The 27,761-nt window shown below is 44.3% G+C and overlaps 3 protein-coding genes across 6 annotated transcripts in view; 1 reads left to right on the top strand and 2 right to left on the bottom strand.

Moving 5' to 3' along the window:
- Nucleotides 1-9,961, bottom strand: part of PAPSS2 (3'-phosphoadenosine 5'-phosphosulfate synthase 2) — a 37,040-nt gene extending 27,079 nt beyond the window's left edge. For 2 of the 4 annotated variants that reach the window (XM_040702864.2, XM_040702863.2), the window contains exons 1-2: nt 5,972-9,961; nt 2,822-2,933 (exon numbers count right to left, since the gene is read on the bottom strand). In XM_040702864.2, the coding sequence (XP_040558798.1) occupies nt 2,822-2,933; nt 5,972-6,123 (264 nt within the window). In that variant the 5' untranslated portion in view covers nt 6,124-9,961. Of the gene's footprint in view, nt 1-2,821; nt 2,934-3,335; nt 3,466-5,971 lie in introns of all 4 variants that reach the window. The other 2 variants (XM_046943265.1, XM_040702865.2) reach the window with 2 other exon arrangements.
- MINPP1 (multiple inositol-polyphosphate phosphatase 1) lies at nt 6,766-27,022 on the bottom strand. The gene is made up of 5 exons (NM_204644.2): nt 26,356-27,022; nt 26,034-26,222; nt 25,121-25,218; nt 24,027-24,160; nt 6,766-10,714 (listed from the first exon to the last, which is right to left on the bottom strand). Exons 1-5 carry the CDS (start codon nt 26,885-26,887, stop codon nt 10,318-10,320), a joined length of 1,350 nt encoding a protein of 449 aa, NP_989975.2. The 5' UTR covers nt 26,888-27,022; the 3' UTR covers nt 6,766-10,317.
- The window catches only part of SGMS1 (sphingomyelin synthase 1), a 96,543-nt gene continuing 95,643 nt past the window's right edge, over nt 26,862-27,761 (top strand). The window contains exon 1 of the mRNA XM_040702227.2: nt 26,862-27,000. The gene's annotated coding sequence lies outside the window, so the exon portion shown is untranslated. The remainder of the gene's footprint in view (nt 27,001-27,761) is intronic.

Genomic DNA, 27,761 nt, shown 5'->3' on the forward strand with positions numbered 1-27,761 from the left:
GCCAGAAGCACGATTTGTACCAGCATACTTCTTTGTATCTTTAGAACGCTATACAAAAAAATCAGGAAAACAAAAAAGCACCTCTCTTACTTCGGAAGAAAGGGCAGTCAACATCCTCCTGTCACCCAAGCAGAAGATATATTAAACTTCAGCTCAAGTTCACCAGCATGTTTTCATCCTTCTGTACAGGACCACATCGCAGAGCAAGGCTGAGGAGAGAGCTTTTTAACTCACTACCACCTTCACACCCACCTCCTCCTCTAATGACAGCCTCGCAGCTGCAGTCATGCAGCTCTGGCCGACTGGCACACACGCAGCCTGCTCTCCACCCACACACCTCAGAACTCATGCCAAACAACTCAGATCTGTGATTTCCAGGACATTTTTCAGTCGCTGCTCCTTTGTGACGCAACTGCTAATGTTCATCGTCACGATTTTCCTACACACCCTCTGGTCTACAACTGACAGCTCTGAAGGACCCCCGCTGGTCTGGCTGTTGGGATGATGGCCCCACACAACAAGCAGTGCACATTCTGCAATTACATGGCAGGTTCTTTTGTCCTATTCGTGAGCAGGTACCAATGTTACTCTCACCCTTCCAGCACCACTCAATACCCACACCTCTGAACTAAGTCTTCTCATCAGATTCTTTGTTCTTATTTCTATTTTTTTTTTCCTTGTCTGCCTTCAAAAACCAACACAACTTTTGAGAATTCTCTACCTGCTCTGTAGAGCAACCCTCAGCTGTGTTTTGCAGGCAGACTGCAGGCTCACCCTGCATCTATATGGCATGGCTGCAATAGCAACCAGGAGGTAGTTCAGGAGGATTTTACTCCAAAGAGCTGACAGCTTAACTCAGGTTAAAAACCCAAAGCATCATCCAGGCAGGGCAGGTGTGTGGCTCTAAACCACAACTGGAGCACCTCCATGTCCCAGTGTGGGCACCAGGCTTTGTGTGCAGCTTTGCCTGGTGAGCTAGCATGGAAACATATGGGAAAAGACAACTTGCACAGCAGAGGAGCTGGTGTTCATCACACCTCAGGAGTACGGCACAAGGGAAGGGGTATTTATCAGCAAAACGGCAGCAGAAATAGCCAGCAATTTCTGTCTGTCTGATTTTCCACAGTTGTAGATCTCATCATGGGGGAGTTCAGCTAAGGCAAGGCTTTGACACTGCAGATTGTTCTGCCCATAAAAGTTCAGGTTTCTTTGCACTCACCTTGAATTATCATTTAGTAACAATCGATTTTACAAAGCGAATGGACTTTCTGAAACAAAAGGCAAAGGTTCTTATCATTTTGTGATGCCATATTGCAGTAAAGATATTTATTTATTGAGTGTAATTTTCTGCTATGGATATATCACCTTTGCCCTGTGTGATTTCTTGTCCATTTCATAGACTTTGGCCCCTACCTTTTCACCTTTACAATACTGGAATAAAGACCTCAGTTCCTGAAGTGACACCAATGGTTCATTTTCACTGACTCCTTTTCCCTACAGACTGCTGCACCCTGGGGGCTCAGCTGAGGAGGTTTAAAGCCACGGATGTCTTCTTCCAAAAGCAGATTACAGCAGAAAAAAGAAAATAAAAGGCATAAGATAGGCAACCTGGTATCTTTGTGGATAAAACTGTCAACAAAGCAATCACGAGCCAATTTTTTACCACTCTCCTAGAAAAGCCACTGCTAATAATAGGAGATAAGCTTCACAAAATTAGGCTGTCATTATTTACTGTTTCATTTACCATTTACTATATTACTTACTAGTTGTGAAACATTTTGGGTGCTTTATCAAAGCATTTTTAAACATCAGCAGTGTCTTTGAAAATGTATATTGCATACAAGGAAATACTAGGAAAGAAGATCTCTTTCTTAACCGTTTCTTTCCATTTCAAGTCACTGAGAGGACACCCAAGCCCACATTGCCAACTGGTCTCTGGGAGTCCCTTTGCAAAGGAACAGCAAGTCATATCTCTTCCCGTGTACGTTAAACATCAGTTGAATCATGGAACAAAAGGGAAACAGGAAAAGAGCACTGAGAACAAGCACATCTTCAGCAGCCCAACAGAGCTGATCAAACAACCATGTTGTTCCTGGCAGCTGTCTCCTGGCAGAAGAAGCACACTGAATGCTTTGTTTTGTAGTGGTTTTGCCCAACAGATGAGGACGTTTCGTAACAGGCTGCAGGTATGTCTCAAACACACCGCTGCCAATACACTCATAGGCATCTAGCCAGAAGTGGGCTGGGAGAGCAGTTCAGTGGTTCACATCAGCTCACTTCCCTAAAGAGAGCATCCAGGTGTGGTGGAGTTTGTACACCTTGTCCCGGATGGCACTAGATTGAGCACACATCTCATGAAGGGGTGCTCCAGCAATCTGCTCTCCCTTACTCTCAGTTAACCTTTAGAAAATTAATGGGAAAACAAACAATCAAACAAAAACAAAACCCAAGGCACTAAGCAGAAATGATGAGGCATGTTCTGCCTGCTGAAGAGAGACCCAGAGACTTGGCTAAACAGCAGCTTTCCTGCTCTTAGATTGCATATCCTGGCTTCAGCAGAGCACCTTGCCCAGAGTCACACTGCCGGACCAGCCACTCCATCCCTACTGTCACTATAAAACAGGGAGATGGAGAGAGAAGAGACTTCTGTTTGCTCTGCTTTGTTGCATGACTTCGGCTTTCCCTCTGGGTTTCAGTGGGCACGTAGGTAGACATCCAAGGCAAGAGAAAACAATTCAGATTGCAGTGGGCAGACATTTATTCTCCTCCTACACCCTCTGCTCAGCCTTTCTGAAGCAATTCCATGCAAGTAGATACCTACCTGTCCATTTTCCAGCCTGGAAGGAGAACCTTCTTTTTTCTCCCCATGGCCAGGTCCAACCTCGTGTACATCTGCTGGACTGCCATGGTGAGTTAGCTGGGGTCTGACATCACTGTCAGGGAAAGAAGTTGGATTTCTCAAAATGAGTTAACAGCCCTTTAACTTTCAGCAGGATCAAACTTCAGTGATATTCATGCTACAGCAAACAAAGGGATGCAGTTAAAAAGAACCTATTGTCATACAAGACGGAAGCAATTTCTCATTTACCATGAAAGCCGTCTCCTGTCTAACTTCCTGATCTAAAGGCTACTCAGGAGAGCTTATGAAGTAGATCACATGGACCTCTATAGTTAGCTTTGTCTTTGGATGCCTGCAGCTCAAAGAACCACCTCCAGATTTGGGTTTTACTTCTTCCTCAAGCCCCATGCCAAAAGCTGGTTTGAAATCAGCAGATGCAACACCTCAGGGAAAAATAACCAACAACCTAGCACAGGGAAAAAGGACTTGAACTTACGAAGAATTCATTTGATTTACCACCTCCTCCTAGACTGATCAGGGACACAGGGCACAAGGGCACGCTGGAAGGGATGTTCATCACTGCTTTGGCATGGACATGTTTCACAAGCAGAAAGCACAAAGGCTACCTGGAGAGAGAGGAAGGGAGAAGCGGAGATCTACTACAAGGCGACACATAAGCATCTCACCTACCTCAGCACCAGAAGAAGAACTGTGCAGAGAGAAAGGGAGCACCTTCTAGTATTAACTCTTCAGGCACTGAAAATTCCCTGGAGAGCTTGCAGGCTGATGGATTTCCACTGGCTCTAGAGGAAAGACTTGCCGCTCTGCACCACACCAAGGCCTCCAAGGGATGAAGAAGAGCCCTGTAATTCTGGGTTATGTAAAAGAAATCTGAACCCTAAAGGCACTACCACGAAGCCAAGTCTTGGCAGGACTCTGCATGTGCTTCACGTTTGAGAGGGCTGGAGGCACATGGCCCCGGGCACCAGTTTATGCAGCAGCACTGGATCATCAAAGCAGGGAGTGTGCTGGCAACTAGGAACATTCCCATGTGTGTAACTGACAACACTCTAAATATTATACACAGATGTGCTATGCACAAACCCACACACAAAAAGTGATCTATGACACCTCGTGAGCATTCTCCAGCAGCAGATGGGAGCAAAAGCACAAGACCTCTGCAGTGCCACAGAAAACAGCCCTCAGCCACACCAGTAAATATAAAAACCTCACTTGCATAATGATTAACCTCTCCAGGAGGGAAAGAAAGGAAAAAAATCACAGAGCTGGACCTTGTCTGGAAAACAGAGCACAGCTGTGGTCATTTATGTTCAAAAGAACTGAAGTGAAGCCAGAGCCAGTAGAGAAGAAATGATTCAGGTGAGGAGGAAAGCCAAGGGGAGAGATTAAGAGAGATCAGCCCATCAGATCTGACAAAGCAAGGGCTGAAGTGAGATGCAAGTGCTACCTGCAAAGATACCAGGCAGATAGGCGACAATGATGGAGGATGTACATAGGCTGGAAATCAGGAGAAAAAGATTAACAAATCTTTTGGCAGATATACCAGGTAGCAGCAACTTGGGTATTTTTTTTAAAATCAATAGGTGGACAAAGTTGTGAAAGACATTCAGGAAAGCAGGAACTGTGGAAGATCCATCTCAGCCCATGCTATTTTCTCCTCTGCAGTGTTAGGAGGACCATGGGGTCCAAGAACAGCACACTGTTCACCTCTCAAAGAGCCGCTATGTGTTTCCATAAGCTGAACAGTAATGCTTCACATGCATGAAATGAAACACACCTAATTAAAAGCAGGAAAATAACAGAGTGCAGCTGACTGGTTGGAGAGGGCTGAGAGCTAGTCAGTTACCTCTGCATTGGCCAGAGACTTCTAACATTAGAAGATACAGGGATTACAGATAGAGCTGCTTGAACTTACACTGCCAGGAAAAAAAAAGGCTGAACAACTGACTAAACTCTTTGTAGACATGGAGGAGCCAACACTCAGATGAGTAGCAGCTTGCAAGGACTGCCCAATGCAAACTGCAGTGCAAACAAGCCAGTTTTGTTCTATGGAGGGGATGAAACCTGGGGGTGCACAACCAGCACCAAGGCTAGAAAAACCTTGTGATGCTCTCCAAGGCGACATGGGGAGTGATGCCTACACCAAGCCAAAGAAAGCATTGATAAATAATTTGTTGGAAACCAGACATGGAGGATAGTTCACTCTCAAAGTGGAAAGAGTCCTACCAGTCTGGTGCTGCTCAGTCCCTTTCTGGAACAAAAATACAAGTCAGTGTAACTCTATCAAGTAGTGTTACTGTGCTCTTTGTATCTGTTGTAGTTTCTATGGAAATAAATAGGAAGCATTACTTTTGGAGTGACCTACGTACCTGTGTGCGCATATATCTACGTAAGATCAAACCAAGCCAAAAGTCCAAATAGCAACGACAACAATGAAGAGAACATAACGATTTCAGTACAAGGAACAAATAAGCAAGAGGTGCCTCCGATCAGGGAGAAAGTAGAAGTCATAAGTAGCACAGCTGGATGCAAGGAGATGAAATGCTTTCACTTCTTTCCCAATACGGATGCTCCAAGTACTCTGATGAGCTGCTGGTATTTAGGACAACATTGAAACAAGATCCGTATCACACAAAATGATTCAAGAACTGCAAGAATACGTGCCAAACACAGACATTTGCATATTTTCTGACATAATCAACTTTTAAGACTCTGTTAGCTCAATTAACTCTGTTAATTGAATATGTCAGAAAGCTGTTACATATCTAAATCTAGGCTGCTGCAGACACAGCTGAATTTCCAGTCTAGCAAGTGAGAGGTTGAAGTGGAAAGATAGGAGATTCACAATGCCACAGCATCTACCACGTCCTACTGCAAGCCAATCTAAGGCTTTGGAAAGCAACAGGAGAACCTTGTAGAAGAGAAATACGCTAAGAACTATACAGAAAGCTAGTCATAGACCTGCTCCTTACTCTTACATCTCCCTTTCTGCTTTGTCGCAGGATGAAGGGGTTTCACTTCCCACCCACCAAAGCAGCACAGAAACCAGCCAGGACTTTTGGCAACAAAACCCACTTCCACACCACAAATATAAGCAAAGCATGACCTCACCAGCACATGGCAACAGGGGTGATGAAACTCTGGCATCGAGTCGACAAATTCACAAGAGAAGGAAAGGCTGGGCAAAAAAAATCTCTCCAGAAATCACCAAGTTCAGAGCTCTTGCTGGCATGCCTGTTCCTGGCCAATTGCTGGCACTGCATTACCAGCGGTCTCACCAGTACATACTGTTTGCATTTGTACAGAGTTCCTTTTTTTGGACCATAACTGATTAACCTTCACTGAGGATAGAGGGCAACGGTGCAGCCCAGTAAGGTCAGCGCAGTCTGTGACTCGGAGCATCAGGAGACACTGCCTGTAACTTCACATCCAAGAAAGCAAGAAGGCAGAGAAACCACCATTTCTATCATACCAACAAATACAAACTAACATTCAACTAAAATAACCTCCCTCTGAAAAGTTATGCATTTAATAACTGTTCAATGCATAATACTTATACTTCTTAAAAATTAGTTGAAATATGTGTATGGCAGGGCTGCTTTTCTTTTCCCTTCCCAAGAAGCAAGTCCTGCTTGGTTAAAATAACGTTACCTTTTTTCTAATTCTTCTTTATGAAACCAGCTTTGATTTCACACAAGAGGGTGATAATGCTTAAGAAAACAGCACTGCATCAGATCCTGGACCGCAGAGAAAGATGTGCGTTGTTCACTTCAGAATGCAGGACATCTCCAGGCATTTGGTAATACCTGTGAAAAGCTTGCCAGGAGGCTATCACTGGTTTTAAATCAGTGCTCCAGGAAAAAAGAGTAAGTTTTCAACTTGAGTCAAAATGAAAAAGTAAAACGTCAATTAATGTACTTTAATATTAAGCATGCGGCAGTGCGAAGAGACAAAACAACCAGATACTGCAAGGAACAGCAGTCTGCCAAATGTATTTGAAGCGGAATAAAGGCATGATGCTACAGACTGCATTACTGTTGCTCATAAAACAGGTGAAGAAAGTGTGCAGTTTTATTTCACAGCACTGAAAATCCAAAACCAGTTATCCACATTCATCCAGTTAGTCCCACAGTATCACAAAGTCATGTTGCATGCAGCGACCAGAGAGCTCCACGCCAGCCAGAATTACAGCAACAGTACTTACTAGAAGGAAAAAAATGAGTTTTCCAGAAACATTAGTAAAGCTTTAGACATCCAAAATTAAATATATTTGAAGTGTGTTTAATGCCAGCATCCAAGAACACAGTCTGCGTCTTCCATCAATGAAAGGTTCCAGTTTGGGTGAGGTTACACATGGAGTTGTCACTGGAGGCCTGAGGTGAGGGGTTCTGTCTGGAGCTGTGTGCTGGAGGTGAAGGCACTGTTTTCCTTCCAGGGCTTTTCCAGGATGGGCCAACTTGCAGTGCCATGAGAGGTGGCAGCCCGTTTGCATCCTGCTCACTGAACTAGTGCTCAACTTCATGGAAATACTTCGATCCTGTGTGGTTTTCCTTTCTCATCTATGTACAAATTTATTTTTGGTTGCCTGGGGATGCGTGTTTTTTGTTCTTTTTAAATAACAGTCATCTGAAGTCATATCCCTAGCAGTCAGAATTAGTCACATGAACAAGTGCCCAGCACACACAAGCATCCCAACACAGCTGCTGCAGCAGTTGTGCAAGATTTCCATGCTCAGTCTCTAATTATGCCACCTGAGTGAGCAGGGGCAGCCTTTACATACAGATCACAAACCAAATGGCACATTTTCCCTCTTGGTTAACTGGTGATACTCACTGCAGGTACAACCATTACGCTGGAGATACAACGGACCCCTAAGCCAAGGCAAAATAGGAAACAGTCTCTGAAGAGCCATCCCTGAATTCCCTTGCACAGAATCCTTCTATCAAGCTATCACCTTTAATGCAGAAACAAATGATGCTTCACCACAGAAAATAATTGTTTGGTTCTCCCACCTTATCTGGTTCACGACCAAAGAAAAAAACAGGGCAACGCATTCTTCCTCTGCAAAGAACACAGTATCTTTAACAAACACAGTGGGTAACAGGACAGACAAACAGAAACCTTCCACTTATCTCCAGCAGTAAAGCTTGCATTTCTTCTGTTCATATCGTGAATGATCACAGGATGACTCAACCAGAAAAAAAAAAAAAATGTCCAAAGGTGAATTTTCTCAACCTTACGTCTGCTATTTACCAAATTTCACTGCCTTTCCACAGAAGTTTCTTTCTTCATAGCTTGCCTCAAACACCGCCTTGCAATAAAGTTCATAACAGGCACCTGTCACAGTAATTACGTTCAATTGACTCAAAGCAGGATCATGCTAAAAAGGAGACAAATCTGATATAAAATGGCAGTAACAGTCATACGCTGGAGCTGGCAATCATCCTGACCTATATTCCTATAGGTGTTTCAGTATGGCTGTCCTCCCCAGCCACCCCTTCTGCTTCAGAAGACCCTCAGAGCTAAAACATGCAAGAGTTCTACCAGGACATCAGTGCTAAAATATCCACCAGCTTTAATCAGTCCTTCTGCTGAGCAGAACCACAGCCTCCATAGAAGTCAGTGCACTAAGGAAGCAGGACCTATGTCCTACTCTATGAAGAGCACTTAAGTTACAACAGTAAAAACAGACAGAAAAAATCCTCACAGTGATTTCACTCATAAAATGATACCCTAAAAAACAGCTTTTCAATTGTTCCTTAACTTAGAGATGTGTAAATTCAGAAGTGTTTTTATATAAGCTGTATTTAAAAAAAAAAAGAAAGTGACAGAAGTCCAAGTCCTCTAGAAAGAAAGATGAACTAAGTCTGCAGTTACTTAAACTTCTGAACTTTAAACTAGTTCAGGTTTCTCTCCCTTTTTCTTTCCTTTCCCTCCACCAGTTAAGTTTTCAGTTTTGCTGGTGAGGCTACCTAAGTAAATGAGGGTATAAATGTTTACAGTGCCTATGGCACTCCTATGGTAACAGGCTACAGTACCCTTTCACCCTCTCCCCAGTCAACACAGCAAAGTACCCCTCACTTTATGGGCTGAGCTCTGGAGCACTTGTTATAGGGCACGCATGTCAGGAGCTACCAGCACCATAAAACCACACCCTCATTTGCTTTAGGACAGCCTGTTTAACTAGCCATACCCTTCTGGGCAACAAAGAGATTTTTATTTGACTTGCTGTATTTTGGACATTTCTGGACAATTATCTTGATTTCTCCTTTTTCTGCTCTACTGTTGAACTCTAAAATACTTTCTCAGCAGCAAGTAAATCTGCTTTAAGTGCACATACGCTCAAAGATAACCAGTACCTTTATGCAGTTAATTTCTTTAAAACCAGTTCAATTTCAAGAACAAGCTGTTGTACCGAGTGGATAAGGCCTATCTAAGTGATACCAGGTTCTGTGCCTTTAAGCTTGCAGAAGTCATGTCCCAGCCAGATACTTCTTACAGTCTGAAGCCTGTCCAGATTTAGGGTTAGCACCTGCCCTGTTCCAAGCAGCAGGATGCACTGGAGACCTCCAGAAGTTCTAAGAAAACTTACAGCATTTGAGGAGGACCAAGATGTTTAAATAGCTCACAAAGCCTCACCCGAATGCCCCAGCCCAAACATTAACACGAGAAACTGATGGTGTCAAGTAGAAGGAAACACCAGACTCCTGCACGGCCACTCTTCCTTTCAAAAGCTCTAGGATATCTCTCACTCCCTCACTCTTCCTCCCTTCCCTTTCAGGAGAATTGACTTACCGTGATGGCTAACTTGCAGCGCTGGATGAGTCGGTGAGAACTTAAGAAACACAAATCCCTGTCCCTTTGCAGGCAGACAGTGCACTCAGCAACTCCTCCTGCTGTCAGTGCTCATGTGGTGCTGTCCAGGCAAAAGTTGGGCAGCTATAGAGAAGTAGCATACACTCTCTCCCTCCTAGGGGCTCAGGAAAAGGAGTTAAAAAAAGCTCACAGGTTTACATTATTTCATGCCTGCCATAGGAAAACAAGAGCTAGCAAAAAGGCAGCACAAAGCAATACTGAATCAGTTCAAGCACCTTCAGCTCTGATAAAATAAACAGTTATCCCAGCTCTAAATTCTATCTACGGCACATTCATAAGAGGAATGACCTAGGAAATTACTTGTCTGTACACATAAATATGCAGGAACACTTTGTCTCCCAACACATTTGTTAAAAATGCTCAGGGACATCCCTGTTACAGAATTGGTTTTGTCATTCATCTTATGTAATAAATAAACAGTGTGTTGAGCTGACAGAGACAACCCAGTTAAATAACGGCCGTCAAATCTGCGAGCTTAGAGAGTCGGCACAGCAGCAGCATTGCATCCAAAGTGCTCGTTCACAACATCTGTTGAAGAAAACTGAGATCGGTTTCCAAATCGGCCACTCCATTTCAGTCCCTCAAAGTTCGTCAGCAACGGTACCATTGACTTTGGGCAATTCACACACTTCTTCGAAGTGACAGTTTTGAAGGATGTCCTTGTAATAGCTCTTGAGGTCTGCATACGTGGAGATGGTTTCATTCGAGTGATGAAAGAGCATTGGCTTTTCATTCAGCAACATCTGCACTTGGTACTCCTCCTTAGAGGTCTTCTGCTCACAGTGGTACAGCACAAACACCAGGTTGGCTGCATAAGGCACTATCCGGCCACTGCGGAACTTCCGATGCGCCTGGCGGATGTAATTGTTGGCCTGGAGAGGCTCAGCATCTTTGAAGTAGCCCATAAGAGCAAGAAGTGGCTGAAGTGTTTCTGCATGTCCAACTTGTACAATCAAAGGTGAAGAAATGGGTTTTGAACTAAAGGAAAGGAAAAAAAGGAAAGGATCAGCAAGAGCCTGTGTTTCAAAGCAAACATGCCAGCACCACAGCTGTCAGCAGCAAAGGCTTAAAAAGGCAGACTTTGAACTTGTACTTCAATTTGCGATAAGGGCCTGTTTTGGGATTTCAGTACGTGATAGGCTTTTATTTAAAAGAATAAAGAAAAAACAATGCTTTGTCCCACCTGAAGCTATTGGCTCTTAGGAAGAATGTAAGAATTTGCAGTGAATGTAATTAGGCTAGAGCGTGAAACACAAGCAAAACCCTGACTAAAGGTGTATATTCGTACATGTGAGGCAGCTCTCAGGCTTCCTGTGTGAATGCAGCTGCTTGTGCTCTTCTCAGCTATGGACAGATCCTGTGAGCATGCTACAGTTAGTCACAGAATCACCAAAGTTGGAAAAGACCTACGAGATCATCCAGTCCAAGGTTTGTAATCAGCATTGCCTCCTCCCATTAAGGATTTTAGATGAGAGCAGCAAATCTGCAAGGCTTTGTTAATGCACACACCAAATCAAGCCCTCAGCTGTCAGCACGTGGAGGGCTCCAGGACGTCCCAGCAAGCAGAATTCCCTCAGCACAGATCATAGAATGGCCTGGGTTGAAAAGGACCGCAATGATCATCTAGTTTCAATCCCCCTGCTGTATGCAGGGTCACCAACAACCAGGCCGGGCTGCCCAGAGCCACATCCAGCCTGGCCCTGATCCACTGTGAACAGGTGTAACCACTCTCCCATCACAGACCATTTGGAAAACACCCCTGAGATTTTGTTCTATCGTAACTCCATAAGCACTACAGGTTTCACAGATCTGCTGTAGAACAAACCTGTCTCTAACATCTAACAGTTTTTCTCAGGATATCGTGGTGCGGTTAACAGGAATAATTTGAGTAATTTTTGGTGGCTGTTGTTCCCTGACAGCACCAAAGTAACCAGATAATAAAACACAATGAACCATGGAGAGAGCTCATCCACAAAGACAAATGATTTCCTATTGAAACACAATCTAACAACTCTGAATACTCAAAAAAAAATCTAAATTTTTAAATGTCTTTTTAATAAGCTTCTTTATAAATTAATCCATGGAGTGGTGAAGAGAAGCTCACATACTGTCATCACGTCAGATGTGGAAAGTTTTAAGGTTTTCACATGACTTTTGCTAGGTTTGGGGGTCAAAGCTTTGCCCAACTGCTGCAGTAAAGGACAAGTGACAATCTGGTTTCAATACGAAAACTACACCTAACCACAGACTTACATTAACTATAGCAAACCCTCACTTCCCTCATACCTAACCACAACCACCTGATCGCCCACGTGGCAAGCAGATTACTGATTTAACGCACAGCCTGCTTTTCCTTCTCCACGGTTTATCAGTGCCTATTAGCAGCAGGAGTGCTGCTATTGCTGATCCCTGCAACCGCCTGCTCACCAGAGATCACACTCCCTCCACACGCAGCCAGCACAAGTACTCAGTGACCAAACCCTAACAGCCTAACCCTGCCTGTCAGATGAGGTGTCACGCTTTGTCCAGCCCGAGGACAGGCAGGCGGTGGTTCGCAGCAGTTGGGAAGCAGCAGCCCAGGGAACGGCTGCCCCTCGCTTTTTGGAAGCGCCTCCAAGGGGCGCTCAGAAGCCCGGCTCACACACTGTCAGACAAAGGGTGACATTTGGCCGCAGTCTCGCTTGCCTGCCACCACTGAAGTCCACCCACAGATGGGGCACATCTTGATTGGCCTGGAAAGGAGGTGTTTCCTCTGCTCTGAAGCAACTGAAAAATGGTTAACTGGGGGACTTACTTGCAAACACAAACTCTGACCAAGTTGGCAGGACAGGCTCTGTGTCACGCACCTGCTACAACCAGTATGTGTGCAGTGTAAAACATGCCTGCGCAGCCCTGCTCAGCCTTCTGCCTATCCTCTCTGGACACGTACACACAGATACGCACGCTCATCCCTCAGACAACATCATATAAATAAGAAAAATCAGAAACGTGCCTGTTTCCTGCTCCAATGAAGTGTTACAGCCACAGAAGGACTCTGCGTGTTTCCTCCAACCCACACACCTTTTCTGCATCAGGAGGTGTCTGCTCCCTGCAGACCACTGCCGGCTCCTCCAAATGCAGGTTCTGCCTGCATTGCTCCCCACTTTATCCATGGCCCTTCTCCCTGGCTACCTCATTTTAAACTTGTAAAGCTTTTGGATCCTTCAGCCTCTTTCCTTCCCGCTCCACTCTTCATTCCCTCCTCTTGTTCATCTGACACCTCGCTAGATGTTGGGGTGCATTACACCCCTCCTGTCAGCAATTTCCAGATCAAACGAGTAGGTCAGATCTGCAGATTTCAAAGCTTGCAAAGTTCCTTCCATAATCCTCCCTGGTTGGAACAATTTCTCTTATCTTGAAGAAGGGTACTGCCTTTGCAGCGCTTCTTAACTTCCCACCTTTTCCCCAGCCATTTACAACATGCTGAGCAGCCTAGATCCAAACAGATCCATCTCCACCAGTGACCTGCCTGTGCCAGGAAAATCACACATCTCTCCCTGCCATCCCTTTCTTGCATTTTCATTCATTTTTTACCCAAGAAGGGGATCTTTCCCTCCAGACCGCTCCTTTTCTTTGGTAAGGAAACCTGTTGAAGATTCCTTGGAAACAGCCATGACAAAAATCTGGGCTGTATCTCCCAGGTCACTGTATTTGTGTGCCTGCTGATTTTCCCCGAGAGTACCAAAAAATGCTTTCCTTTCAAAGAACGAAGCTGACACTCTTCTGGTATATCACACTCATCGAGATGCTTAGCAATGCTGGTTTCAATTGTTATTTCCACTGACCTGGTCTGCATTTTTGATTCTCTCCTGGAGATGTTTTTTCATTTATCCTTGTGCTTTTAAATCATCACACCTGCCAGTCCATAGGAACTTCTTGGTTGAAGCCACCACTCACTGGCTGTCACTTCAGACATTTCACTCAAGTTCTTTAAGCACTCTTATGTGAGTAGCACCCAGCTGTAGAAACCCAAAACACTTTCATTTTCCTCCAGCAGCATGCTCTTTTATTCCTATCTGCTTGTTTCTAAGTGTGGAAGTTTGTATCTTTTTGTGTACTAAGCAAGGAAGTCAACAACTCACATATGCTGCCAGAGTCTCCAGAAGTCATTACTCACTGCACTGGATTTCACCACCACCCACCATCCTCTTTTCCCCTCTCTGCCCTCCAAAGAGATGCTAAGATAGAAATGTATTTAACACTGTGGACACCCATACTGGCTTTACAGCAAGGTTTGGCCTTGCTTTTCAGCTGATACCAGCAGGAATTCTAGAATGGAAGTAAGCCACAAAAACGTGGCTAACTTGTTTTTTCAATCAAAACAGCAAAAACAAAAAAAAGTTATAGCACATACGCATACTTCCCAAGTGTTACAGAACAATCAAAAACCTCGTGAAGACAAACATGGAACAGACAAGGAAGTTGTTCTCACTCTAACTACAGTTAGTATTTTGTCTCCTGAAGTCCTCATGCTGACAGGTCAAACCAGTAGGGAGACAAAACAAACCTCTGCCATTCACAGCAGTGCCAGCATATTATTTTAATAAGGATTAAAACCGTTTCATTGCACGATACAACCCCACTGTTTCAACAGCCTCATTACCACTGTATAATTGAAAATCTCTCTGGACTCTCACCAGCACCGGATGTTTGATTTCATGTCTAGGACTACCCAAGCACTCCCTGTTTAATCCCCATGGTCATGGCTATGGTTCAGACTGAGGTCTCTTATTATCTAAGGACAATAAAAACCACCAGTAAGGTTAAAAGAGCAATGATAATGTAACACGTTTAATTACAGCGAAATCAATAAGGATTGCCTATTTGCAGCATGTGCAAGTTACTACTGCTGAGATGTTTCTGATAAAGTCGAAACAGAAGCACACAGTGCAATCAGTGGAGCACTGAACAGTAGCACAAGCTAATCAAATTCTGAAGGGTCGAGATATCCACACTCAATCTTCTTCGGGATCAAAGAATGACGCAGCATTGCCTATCAGTAGCAGACAAAGTTCTCAATATTGTACTAAAGCTAGTGATAATCCAGGATTCCCCCCTCCCCCTTACATTAATAAATGACTTAGGAAAGCACAAAAACCAGTTAATTTCCAACTTTTAAGCAAGTTGAAGAAATTGTACATAAATAAAACTTTGCCATAAAATATTAGGAGTTTGCCTGCAGGTTATTACTGGTGATTGCTATCAAGTTCATTTTACAAAGTGCCTGCAATGGAGCAGAAGCAGTTCTCACTGGGTAGAAAGAGCAACAAAGTTCATTCATGAGACATGAGGACATCAGCTTCTGTGCTGCCCTTGCTGTAGCCTTGAAGTACATCTGATCATAGCTGAAAATGAAGAACGATCACAGTACAGCCCCAACCCCTCCCCCAGAAGGCCCGTATAGAAGCATGGGATTTATCATTCAAGTAATTTTCAGTTCTCCTTCATTTTTGCAGATGTGGGTTTAACACTGATTTTTCTGCATCAGCACACCCACCTTCAACAGTAGTTTGTTCCTACTCCTCTAGGTCTACTTATGTACCATCTTAGATACAAAATAAGTAACCTTTCTTTCAAAAAAAGTTCATTTCCTAAGCACTCATGTGACTTTTGGCTAGTGATAACCCCAAACCCAAGAGATAGTGGGATAAGAAGAGATACTTCCTGCAGCAGCATTTAACTGGCTGACCTTCAAATGTTATGTAGAAATTCCCCCAACAACTTCGGAAGAGAAGTTTTAACAACTGTTAAACAAGAAAGCTTAGACCACATCTTATTCCAGACTGACACAAAAAAAAACAGGACAAAGGACTCAAACCCCTCTATTTTCAGCTATAGAATGAATTCGCTATCAATCCCATATCCCTCAGTGATTTATTTCTGGAAAAAAAATAAAAAGAAAATAAAAACAGCCAGAAGAACCCCAGATTTGCAAGAGAACAGCAGAGAGCAGGGAATGCAGGGGTAGTGGTGGACCTCAGAGGCAGCAGGAGTCTTAGAGGTGTTGTTCTGAGTGCTGTTAACAGGTAGGAAAAGACGACAAATCTTTGAAATGGCATTAAGTCCTCGTGCACGAAAGTTTCACTTGTAATAGCAGGACAGACTGCTGTGCTGGTTCATTCTCAGAAGCAGTACCAACATAACGGACCACCACAAACACCGTTGAGATGAACATTTCCTTCTGGTCTAGCAAGGACATCTATGAGCTCCTTCATGGAAAAAGCAAGCTTGAAAAACTGAGAAAGAGCACTCAAAGCTCATGTAAAATTCCAATTAAACAGCAATACCTTTTATCTAGTCTCATAGAAGGTAACGACCCAAAGCTAGCTAGGCTTCACTAGACTTAACTTCAGAGATTCTGGAGTTTCAAATGCTGCTTTCCTAATTGCACCTACCTCTCACGTTCCTCAGGATCTCTGAGATCAATTGTATCATGGCAGCAGCAGCATGATGATGCTAAATATTTGTATGTTAGCTGCCAAGAGAGCTGGTTGTTTTTTTCCTTGTTTTTGAATTCCTTCGATAAAAGGCTATGACCCTATAAAAATGCTGAGATATCTTTTCAGAGGAATTCTGAGAAGGGAAATATTAGGCAATTAATCTGAAGTAAAGTACATTCTGGGAAGTTTCAAAGTCATAAACAACGCTTTAAATGCCTAGGTCTAGGAAAAGCCACACTTTCCCAGAGAAGGACCCCTGTCCTGTCCAGAGAACAGTCAGCCACCACACACACACTTCAGAAACACAGGCACAGGGATGCTGCTGTCCAGAGACTCCTGTCTCTACCAGATTTCTGCAAAAATACCCCTTAAGTACACCAAAGCCCCATCTTTGAACGATGAAGCCATCAAACTCAAATGTACCATACAGTACAAAGTGCCAGGGCCAAAATGTTGGAGCTGTTTACGGTATTAGTGGAAGTCACCAATTCCTCTCATTTTCTGAAATCAAAACAAGACCTGAATATTTTTCAGGTGTCTCGTTGTATGCAGTACAGTATGTTCACCTGTAGAGCTGACATGCTGTTGTGTGAAATGAACATCTTATTAAAGAAATTTCACCTAGCACTATTGTCTCTGAACGGATCAAGCAACTCTTTGGTACGTTATGTATCCACCATGTAATTAGCAGATGAGGTAACAATCACCTTAGTCCTGAAGCTCATCACAAGCTCTCCTAGTACCCCAAAGGGCAGTCCCATACGAAGAGGACACCTCTGAAGCAGTCTCATAAGAAGCAAAAGTATTTACTACTAACTGATTACCATAAGGCTTATCAATTGTGTCGGGAATGGACCTGCAGAGAGGGAGGGAATTTACGGAGAATAATAAAAGCTATCAATAAATTGGCAAACTAATCTGTTCGCATTATGGCTCAGCCTTGTAAAATTACAAAGATCAACCTCAATCTTGAGCGAAGTTCAAATATGTCTTCTTTATTTTTATTTGATTAAAAAAAAACAACTTAAAATCTCTGTACTGGAGAAAACCATCAAATATTCTGTTATTTGCATATGCAGTTAGGTAAGTATTTTGAACCACCAGCCATGCAAACTGAGATGGCTCAACAAAGCACACCTCCTAATTCTGCAAGCCTTCTAGCAATCCATCTGGACAGTACAGACGTATGTTATAATCTCTTTCAGGAGCAAGAAAGATAGACTTGATAAGCATCCGAAGCCAGAAGAAAAAGGGTAAAATAGCTTTAGTGAATAGCTGATATCCTTGAAGGGTGCCACAACCACTTTTTTGTGTTTTTCGTTTGTTTGTTTTGTTTTTTAACTCACCTTTACTCAGTTATGGAGCCGTTATGGTTGCTGCATTTCTGAAAGATTAGCAGCTTCATATTGCTTTAACTACCAAAACACAGGGATCTCTCATCAACACTCACAGCTCCTGTTAGTGGTTCCAAGATTTGCAGGTGCTCTCTCCCATACCTTCTAGCCTATCACAAAGCTTGGCCAACAGATTGAGAAGTTGCTTGTGCAATTCAGAAGGGCAGATGTGATTCAGTTTTGGCTATTCAGAAATATGTTAGACAAGAAATGATAGTAGGTTTCACTCACTAACTGTGCACAACATACACAACTCATACTGAATTGAAAACACATTAAACCAAAAACTCAAAGCTTCTTCCAAGGCAGAGAGACACTCATCTATTGCTCCTCTATGTACCACTGTTAAAACTTCTCCAAATACCACAACTGTGGGAAATTGGACACTAACTCTTCAATCAAATGCAGAGCAGCCTTTCGAGATTCTTCCATAGCAGCACAACGCCAAGTGCAGCAGTACAAGCACATCGCTACCTGTCAGTTTTGCCCACATAATGAAGAGTAGGGACATTTTCTGTAAGGTTCCAGTATGGAAAAAAACCAACAGTTCAGAGAAGAGTATTACCCCATTGGCTTCTTTGCCATATAGTTGCATGGTCTGATTGTTGGCTATCCATAACGGACAGACATGAGAAGAATTTAATCCTTTCCTTATCACAAAAATAAAGCTCTTTATTTGGACTTGGACAACTTCCCAAGTATGCCATTTTAGCACAACTCACCTGGTTTAACTTTACTCCACTCCTATAATATTATTTCCTTTTTCTTCTAAATAAGAAACTTTTTATGGGAGAGTTGTGGCACTCAAACTCTCCCCAGACACGTTATCACTGTATCACCTTACAGACAGGCAAGGAGACACAGAGGAATGTGGTCTTGGAAGAACCTATTTGACAGTGGTAAGGTCTCAAAGAAAAGGAATTAACCTTTACAGGACATTAATGTTTTATTGCTACTGAAGGTGCAGAAGAATGGAGACGCCAAACATTCACATCTGAGACATCAAAGTTGTAACTCAAATACCAACTCTCTAATGGTCTCATAGTTAAAATCTTGAGAATTTCAGTAATTTTCATCATTTTCTTAAGGGCCGACTAATAACCAGAAGGTACTTTTTCCAGAAGAAAGAAGAGTGAGCTTTAATAAGGCAACTAATTAGGCAAATAATCAGAAATCAGATTGCTGGGTCAATAAAAGCTTCATGGAAGAAAAAGGGTTACAAGTAAAAGCTCTCATTTTATTTGAGCTGTAACAAGGAATGAAAACGGGACAAACTGCTAAATATAAATATTTGAAATATGCTATAAAATGCAGAGCTGGCAATGCCATTCTCTACCAACAAGCCTAGAACAGAAACACAAAGCCAGACACCATAACTCCTTGCTGGAGCACAAATGCTCCAACAGCTGCTACTGGATAGCCCAAACTAAACTTTTCATTTTTAAAAAAAAAGGAGAACTTGGAGCAACAGTAAGATTCTGGAAATAAAATCATTCTTCCTGTAGTATCAGAACAAACCAGAGATATATATCAGTGTTAAAACACGGATAAATAAGACAACATTTTGCCACCACAGAGGCTCATTTTCTGAGCAATTAACAGCTGCAGGTGGGGCAACAGATTAAATACAGAACTGTACTATATCATTAAAGATATAGTAATAACACTATATAGTCATAATAACACATGCATACACAACCAAGTATTTTCTACGGCTAAAAAATATGCATATTTTCCTTTTGTATGGTTTCTTGTTCTCAGCTGTACTCTCAAATTGCTTCAGGTCCCCACATAAGTCTCCCTCCCTAGATGAAGGATTGTTAGTTGTATCTCCACTCCCCAGATGAAGAGACACAAGGTGCTCTCCTACATTGGTGGTGGTAGATTTCCACCTACTTTTAAGTGAACCAGGTTGCCTAATAGAGACTGTACTCAAGCCTTCAGTGCTTTAATACTGCCACCTGACGTTGCGGGATGGGGTTACATGCTCGTTTTGCAGAAGGCAGTAAGTTTGAGATGCCTTCAGCCCCCACTTTAGAACACACAGGGTAAGCAGGCTGCTCACCCAGCTTTGAATTTTGCCAGATCTCCATTTTTTGCCAGGGTCTCCACTCTCCACACATGTGCACAAACTCACTACCTGCTTCTGTCTGGGGTAACAACAACACATCTGAACAGTGATTCTTCCCAGTTACATCTTTAAATATCACAGATCAGTGCAAATATTTTTGCTTTTATAATATATTCCAGAAATCACTGAAAATCTCTGAAGTCATCTGCTATTATTTTAAACTTCTGTCAATTTCTTGACATCGGTTTTGCTGAATATATCACATCATTCTTCAGACAATGTGCTTTGGATAAATTTTGCTTGACCCATTTTCTTGGCTTTTACCAGACATAAATTTGTACTTACATTTGTCTATCAAAAATTGGACTACTGGAGATGATCCCCTGGGTTAGGATGTAAGTTTGTGTTTTTCAGTTGGTTATCTCCTGCACAATTCGGTGCTTCCATAGGATGGGAGATGTTCTCCTGTGCTTGGGAGGACTTCTCCCTCTCAGCTGTATGTCCTGCAGCAGATGCCATGGAATAACTTTCCCAAATGAAACAGCTTTCCTGAAGTTATCCCTGGGAGACCAGCAGTCCGTAGGAAGGGGACTGGCAGCACGCTGGCTAGTTGTTTAGTTGGCTATTTGCAGACTGACAGCATATATTGGATTGACTGAAAATACTAATTGCTTCCATGCTCTGAGAGGGCTCTCCTGGCTGGAAGGAGGAGGCAAGCTTCCTCCCAAATAATCACAACCTGGTAATGAACAGAGATGAGGGTGTAGCAGCTCTGAGGGCAGCCACAGGAGCTCAAGGATGAGCTGGTTGGGCTCAATGGTCTTAGAGGTGTCTTCAAACCTCAGTGATTCCATCAGTTGTACTCTGTCATTTGGAGGTCCTGGCTTACTGGTGCCAGCCTCATGGAGCCACATGCTTAATTCAAAAGGATTGCAACACCATCCATGGTGAGCAACAGGGTGTTATAGGGTAGGGTGCCTGTTCAAACTCTCAGCACCTCAGTTTAGGTAGAAAACCCCAGTTGTATACCTGTATTTTGGCCTCTGTGGGTCATTTCCCTCCAGGCATCCCTAGAATTGTCTCACTTGTGATCATGTTTGATCACAATTGATTTTACAGCTTATCAGCAGAAGCTCAGGACTCTCCTAGATGGGTTCTAGTGACAAGTTTTAACCAGTGGAGATTTTGGGTGTTTCCTTTCAAACAAGAAGGGACTAGCAGTGACCAGGAGGGACCATCCTGACAGACATCCATCTGCTGGCCTTCACTGCTTCTCCTCAACACCTCATTGCTAAATGACATGTTTTAAACATCACAATTGGACTCGATGATCCTTACAGATCCCTCCAAACTTGGGATATTCTGTGATTCTGATTCCATGGCCAAAGCTCTAAGACAGGATGAGATCATCTCAATCTTTTACTGCTCTGCCTCCAACACCTGCTCTTCCCAAGAAATTTAGGGGCTGCTGAATGAGCTGTCAATAAACTGGAAGTACAGATGTGGATTTTGTCAATTATAGCTTTATCATTATTAAACTTACAGACTTAATAAACAGTTAAGAATTAAAGCTATTTTCTAAGTAGCACTTAAGGATTTAAAGGCTTTCCCTGCTCATAGAATAAATACACTAAAAGCAAATAGATCTAATTATTCTCCTTATATGAGACAAGCTACATTAAGAAGTTATTTTTTTTTCCTTCAGAAGGGCAGAGGGGTTTTGCTCTGCTTGTCTGCTCACTTTTAATCTGCTCTTCGTCTCCTCATTCTGTTTATATTTTCTATCTTCGCAGAAGCAGACACAGCATATATGGAAGCAATCACAGCAGTGTGCTTGTCAATCTCTTCACAGTTGGATGTTAATGACCTGTGGCCTCATGCATTTTTTATTTAGCTTCCCAGAATGCTGAAGAAAGGATACAGTAGAGATTTATTTAAAGGGCAATCTAGCATAACCACAGCTTTGACTCCACCACTCTCAAAATGAGAGGGATCAACAGCTCTGACAGCCTTAGATTTCCAAAAACCAGAATGATTTGACAGCACAATGTCCAGGCTTGCTGCAGAGAGTTTGCTATCAACAGCCACTTCCTTCTGCCCACCTTTCCTTCACAATTAGTCCTCGGTGCTATGTTGGTTTCATGCTTACAACTAGCTTACAACAAGTTCTAGCCTGTTCATAGCAAAATGAAGAGGGCTTAACACACAGCATCTCTGCATCCAGCACTGAAGCACAACAAAAAAGCCAACTGACTGAGAATTCTGCTTCAACTGACTTAACAGTCAGTTCTATCACTGTTGATATTTAACTCAGATCCTCAGTGAGCAAAAATCTAGATGAACAACTTCTTCGCAGTCCTCTTTGTAAGAAGTGATTGGCGTTACAGAATGCTTGAGGTGGGAAGGGACCTCTGGAGGCTGTATCCCAGGGTAGTGCCAGGGCAGCTTTTGAAGCTTTTCTTCCAAGGAGGAAGACTTCACAATTTGATAGATCATTCCTCTGATCCAAAATTGCAAGGCTACCTCTATTTTCAATCTGTCAACTGACAGGGGAAAATAAAGTGCTTTCTTACATGTTATCAAGTAAAAAAAAATACACACATATAGCTTCAAGTATCAGTGACTTCAGCTTTCGTTCCTGAAACACTAAATAATTTACATATTTTTGACCTACTTCAGTACCCTAAATTTAGAACTAGAACCCCAAGGATGCTAGCAATGTAAGTACACCCATCACATACAACTACTTTTTCTATATCAATATCAAAGCTGAACTTGGTCACCTTACGCTACTCATACATTGATTCCAACGAACCATTTAAAGGCACAATGTTTACACAATCTTGTTATCACCTCCTTGATTTTGTGTGCTTTTGTAAACATTTGTGCACTTACCTGCTCAGGTACTGATTCACATGGCTGATCACTAAGCTATGAATTTGTAATTCCTCTGTTAGAAAAACAACATTCATGCAGGTTGTAAATTATTCCCATATGCATGCACTGTTTTTAAGCCTAACGCAGCTCTCAAAAATTTTATTACTGGCACATGAAAGCAAATACAGCTAATCTTGTGACATAAACACCCAAACCTGTAACTAAAGCCTTTGTTTTCTATACTGTTTTCTCTAGGTTACAACAGATCACCGCTGCCGACTGATAGCAGCTGATAGGAGTAAACAATACACACAAGAACACAGGCATCTTGTCTTTAGCTTTTAAGGAAGCATAGGTACCTCCAAGGCACGTTAAAGGCAATTTTGAGGGCTGTAAGAGTTCCTGGAAGGAGTACCACTGCTGTTCTTCCTTCTCTGACACAAAATGACTTGCCAAACCATGGAACTAGCTGAACACAAACCACTTCATCAGACCACCCTCCTCTGCAGACTCTTGCTTGTGCTATCTTTGTGTCTGCTAACAGATACATGTGAGGTCTAACAACTTCCTACACCTACAGCATTGCTCCCAATGGGCAGTTTTGCTGCAGATGAGTAAGGATGCGAAAGTAAATATCTAAGAGAGTGGCTGGCTGGCTAAATTACTGGCCTCATGTTCGTACAACAAACCAAGGCTTTTACAACAGCCTCAGGGCTCAAGTACCTTTCTCCTGTTTGTGCAGGGCACCGAGTATACTGCCTAAGTTTGTCTTTCTGCAGTTACAAAGAAGCAGGCATGACAAGGCTGGTTTGCTGTTACAGTTCAGGCTTGGTGGATTCTGCAACAGGCAGTTCTCATCTAGGGTCACTGAGTGTTTGGATTCACTTGAAATAATTATTCTTTTGTAATTGCATTTCAGCACCTTCAGCCTGAAGCTTTAAAGCTCAGAAAGCTTTAATAGTGCAAGAGATGTCAAACACACATGGAAAGAAAACAAGACTTTCATGCTGAAGTGTTTAAGTAACCAGAAAGCAGAATGCATCATATTGCTTTTTTTAACCTACAGCCTTTCCACTTTCACCACAAATGCTTTTTAACAAAGACATTTTAAACAAAAAATTCATTGTTCAGCAGGAAAAAAACCACCACTGTCAGACACAGTAACTGGCTGTCCTTTGAAGGCCTGTGCAGATCAGTAAGTTAAAAGATGGAAATAAATCCACTGGGCACAAAAGCATCAATGGGAAAAATAAAACTCAAGCCTATTTGCACTCTACAGTAACGATCCTATTAAGGATTTTGTTCTCTCTATCACAAGTTCTCCTAACCAAACTCTCCTAGCATTCTTGTGTCTGAAGTGTTTAACTGCTACTCAAATCCAACTCAGGATTAACCACAGAAAGCTTGCAGTCAGTCAACACAAAAGCTTCCCCCCCCCCCCCCCCCCCCTTTTTTTTTTTTTAATTTACCTTCTGCTCTCATCCACTGCTTTGTCCAACTGCTGGAAGATATCCTGGAATAAAATGCAGCTGGAGCGACTATTGATGTCATAGCCATATCCTCTCTTCCAGTATTGCTTCAGGTCATTCAGGTACTCCAGTACCTAAAGTTAACACAGTTTACAAGTTTTTACTATTGCATACAGTGAAAATAAATAAATAAATAATAAAAAGGGATCTGAGAGCCCACCACCTCACTGATGGAGCTTTAACCTCTTACTCCATGCACGTAATTTCACACTGAACACCAACTGCCACTGCACTGCTGGGCAATTCAACCTTGTAGAGTCTTCCAGCAGAGCTGCTCAAACACCCCATATTCTTAACGTGCCAAGTAACCGCTTAATCAGCAAGCTTTCCTCTCTCACTAAGCTATTAGAAGGAAACAGCACAAATTCCTGCTGACCCTCCTCTTCTTTGAGAGGAGACCGCTTCCTCCTGACTCCAGGGTTTTTCTCTTTGGCAGGGCTGCTAAGCTTCCTTTAGGAGCCTCTGCAGGGGCATTGCTAAACGTGTTTTGCAGTGCCAAATAAATGGCATCATTCTTAATCCCCAAATCTCTCAATCCCTCCAAAGAGTAATCCAAAGCAAGTCATATTTATCCAGGTTCTACTAGTTTTATTAACAGGAATTAGAGACCAGTTGGGCCTCAGAAAAGAAGTCACAGAGGACCTAAAAGACCTTATTTGCTGTCCTCTAAAATCAAGACATTTTATCATATAAAAATAATACATGTAAAACAAAGTTGTCCAGAGCATTTCAGGTGTTACAGAAAGAAAAAAGCATTACATGAATTAAGTGTGCAATGGAAAAGATCATTTTAGTCAGGACAAATTAAGACACTGCCAATATTTAAGTCTGAATGCAGAAGGTATTTCAGTCCTACTGCTTGATTAACCCACAGCTCTTTGGAGACCAATGCAGCGCTAATGGAGCACCAAACCTAATGAAGGTTGAAGAAGGACGGGCACAGAACTTACAACTGCCCACAAAACAACATCCAAACAGTGAGGCATGTTTTGAAGGCTTCTCAAATCTCTCTGCCCTCTGCATTTAGCACCTACCTTAGCATCTTCTTCACTGAAGAGCGAACACCACGGGGAGGTCACATTTTTTATAGCCAACTCATACGAGCAAGTGAGGAAAGCCACTTGAACGAGATCTGCAATAGATCCAAGAAACCAGCAAGGGATAAAACCACCACCACAGAACTAGCAACTTTCTCCCAACTTTCCCCTTGTCATGGTTTTGTACGAGTAACTACAATTTAGGGTTGAAAACAATCACCAGCCCAAATGCCAAGCAACAAAGTTTCCAATAGAGTTATCGTGCAGAATGCAAACCTCAGGGAAACAAAACCACACATTCCACACTGAACTGATGCACCTGTGATAGTCCCACTGCTGGGATAGCCTTACTATCACAAAAGGCAGAAGAGGGGCAGGTGGAGGCGTGCCGGCTCACTGTGGAGCAGTCTCAGGCTGCCATGCTTAACCTGTATGCTGCTGGCTGGGTTTGAGCTGCAGCGTGACGTGGTTTTAGGATCACATCTTTGGGGGAATGCTGGAAATGACAGCAGTGCTTATTTCTGGGGGCTTCCTGAGCATGGGAAATGTGCTCCCTGTAGACAAGCGAAGGTACAACGCAGACACATCCTCCCTTCCCTTCAACTATCTGCATGCTTGAATTGCAACATTTTACAGAAGGAGAATTAAAAGGTAACACACTCATAACTCAAAGCAAAAGTAAAGCTGAGCCCTTAAAACAAAGGTACAGCTGATACTTCCACTCGTCTCCAAGAAAGATACTCCCAAAGGTGTTTTCTTTCTGTTGACTAACAAGCACGCACTACTGCAGCCCCACACGAACCCTGCATGACTGCATCTGGTTCAGCTTGTATTTTAGACAGGAACTCTGCATAACTGCAGCACATCCCGCATCACACTGAGCGCAGCGTACCCGGGGCCGCTCTGTTACCTGCGTTCAGCTCGCTGGCCGGCAGACACAGGGCACTCGCCACCTTCTCCAACACCTTCCTCATCTCCGGGCCCTCTTTGAAGGCGTTCACTTGGTACATGGCTGTGTCGTTGTCCTCCACGAAGGCCACGAACTTGTCGCAGTGATCAAAAAACCTCATCAGCGCGTCGTTCACTTCGATCTCCGTCTCTGAAAGGAAAAGCAGCGCTCAGCGCGGGGCTCGTTCCTCGCGGGAGGCGGAGGACGGGGACGGAGGGCGAGGACGGAGGAGGGCCGCTCACGGGGCGGCCCCGGCAACTCCGTGGCGGCATCCCGCGCTCACCGTCGGCGCCGAGGCTGAGGGAGGGCCCGAGGCCGCGCCGGAAGGCCGCGCCGCTCTGCAGGCAGCGGTGCTTGGAGCTGCTGGCCAGCGCCAGGCGGCGGCGGGCGGCGAAGAGCGCGGGGAAGCGGGCGGCCAGGCGGCGCGCCAGGTGTTCCATGTCGCGGCGGCCCCGCGGCGCCAGCCGCCCGTCGAGGCTCTCCTCGTACCACATCGGCCAGGCGGCCAGCGCGGCGGCGGCGGGGCAGGACGGGGCGGCGGCGCGGCGGAGGCGGCCGTGCAGCTCGGCCAGGCGGCGGATTTGCCCGGCCGTGGGGTAGCGGGTGCCGTGGCGGAGCACGGCGCGGAGCTGCAGCGGGGCGCAGGCGGCGGGCAGCCGGGCGGCGGCGGCGTGCGGCCCGAGGGACAGCGGGTCCTCCGCCAGGTGCGGGTTCACCTCCTCGTAGCGGGACTTGGTGCCGAAGTAGCCGCCCAGCCCGGCGCTCGCCACCGCTACCAGAAGCGGCAGCAGACAGGCAGCGCGGCACGGCGCCATGGCGGCAGCTGCAGGAAGAGGAGGAGCGGCGCGGCCGCCTGCTCCAGCTGCTCCGGGATCCTCTCGCCTCCCTTCGCCCCGGGAGCCGCGCCCCAGCGCCTCGCTGCCTGCCGGTAAGCTGCCGGACCGCCCGGTAAGGGGCGGGGCTCTCTGCCCTCCGGGCGGAGCTGTCTGCTGAGGGGATGTGGGCGGTAGACTCGTGTGGTGGGGGGTTGATGCAGCTGAGGGCCTCGCGGTGCCGTCGTGGTGTGCCCAGAAAAAGGCGGGAAAGGACGAAAAGAGGCGTCCCGTGGGAAAGGCTGCGTGACTGACACGGTGGGGCGTGAAGCAGCTTGAGCAGGGCTTCCATGTCCTTCTTGTAGCGAGGGGCCCAGCACTGAGCTGCACCAGCATAGACGGGCTCGAGCAGCGCAGGCAAAGCTGATAGAGAAAGGGGGAAGAGATGTGTGGGATAAGGAGGTGTTCTGGAGCTCTGGGGGCTCTGTTAAACCACAGTGCTGTGACGCGGCCATCTCTCTGCGCACGGTATTACCGTGTTTCTCGGTGGCCTGGGAAGGAAACAGTGTAGTACTGCAAAGTCAATCATCTTGCTGATGAAGGCTTTGGCTTGAGCCTCTTTGGTGTGAAAGGTTAGTCCGCACCAAGCATAATGGAAACCCTTGGGGTGTATTATAGAACTTGTTGACAGCGAGGATTTCATTCCGCGTGCTCCACAGAGACTCGCCTCATAAGGGATCGGATTCGTGATCTCTTGAAACCTAGCGGCAGGTATGTCATCTGTCAGCAAATTAACCTCACTTGAGAAGTAATGCACCTGGTTATTCTGGTTGCGCTTCTGCTGCAGCTACATCTCAGTTGCAGTGCTTGGTACTTA

Source organism: Gallus gallus, chromosome 6 (assembly GCF_016699485.2).
Source record: "Gallus gallus isolate bGalGal1 chromosome 6, bGalGal1.mat.broiler.GRCg7b, whole genome shotgun sequence".
Lineage (NCBI taxonomy): Eukaryota > Metazoa > Chordata > Aves > Galliformes > Phasianidae > Gallus > Gallus gallus.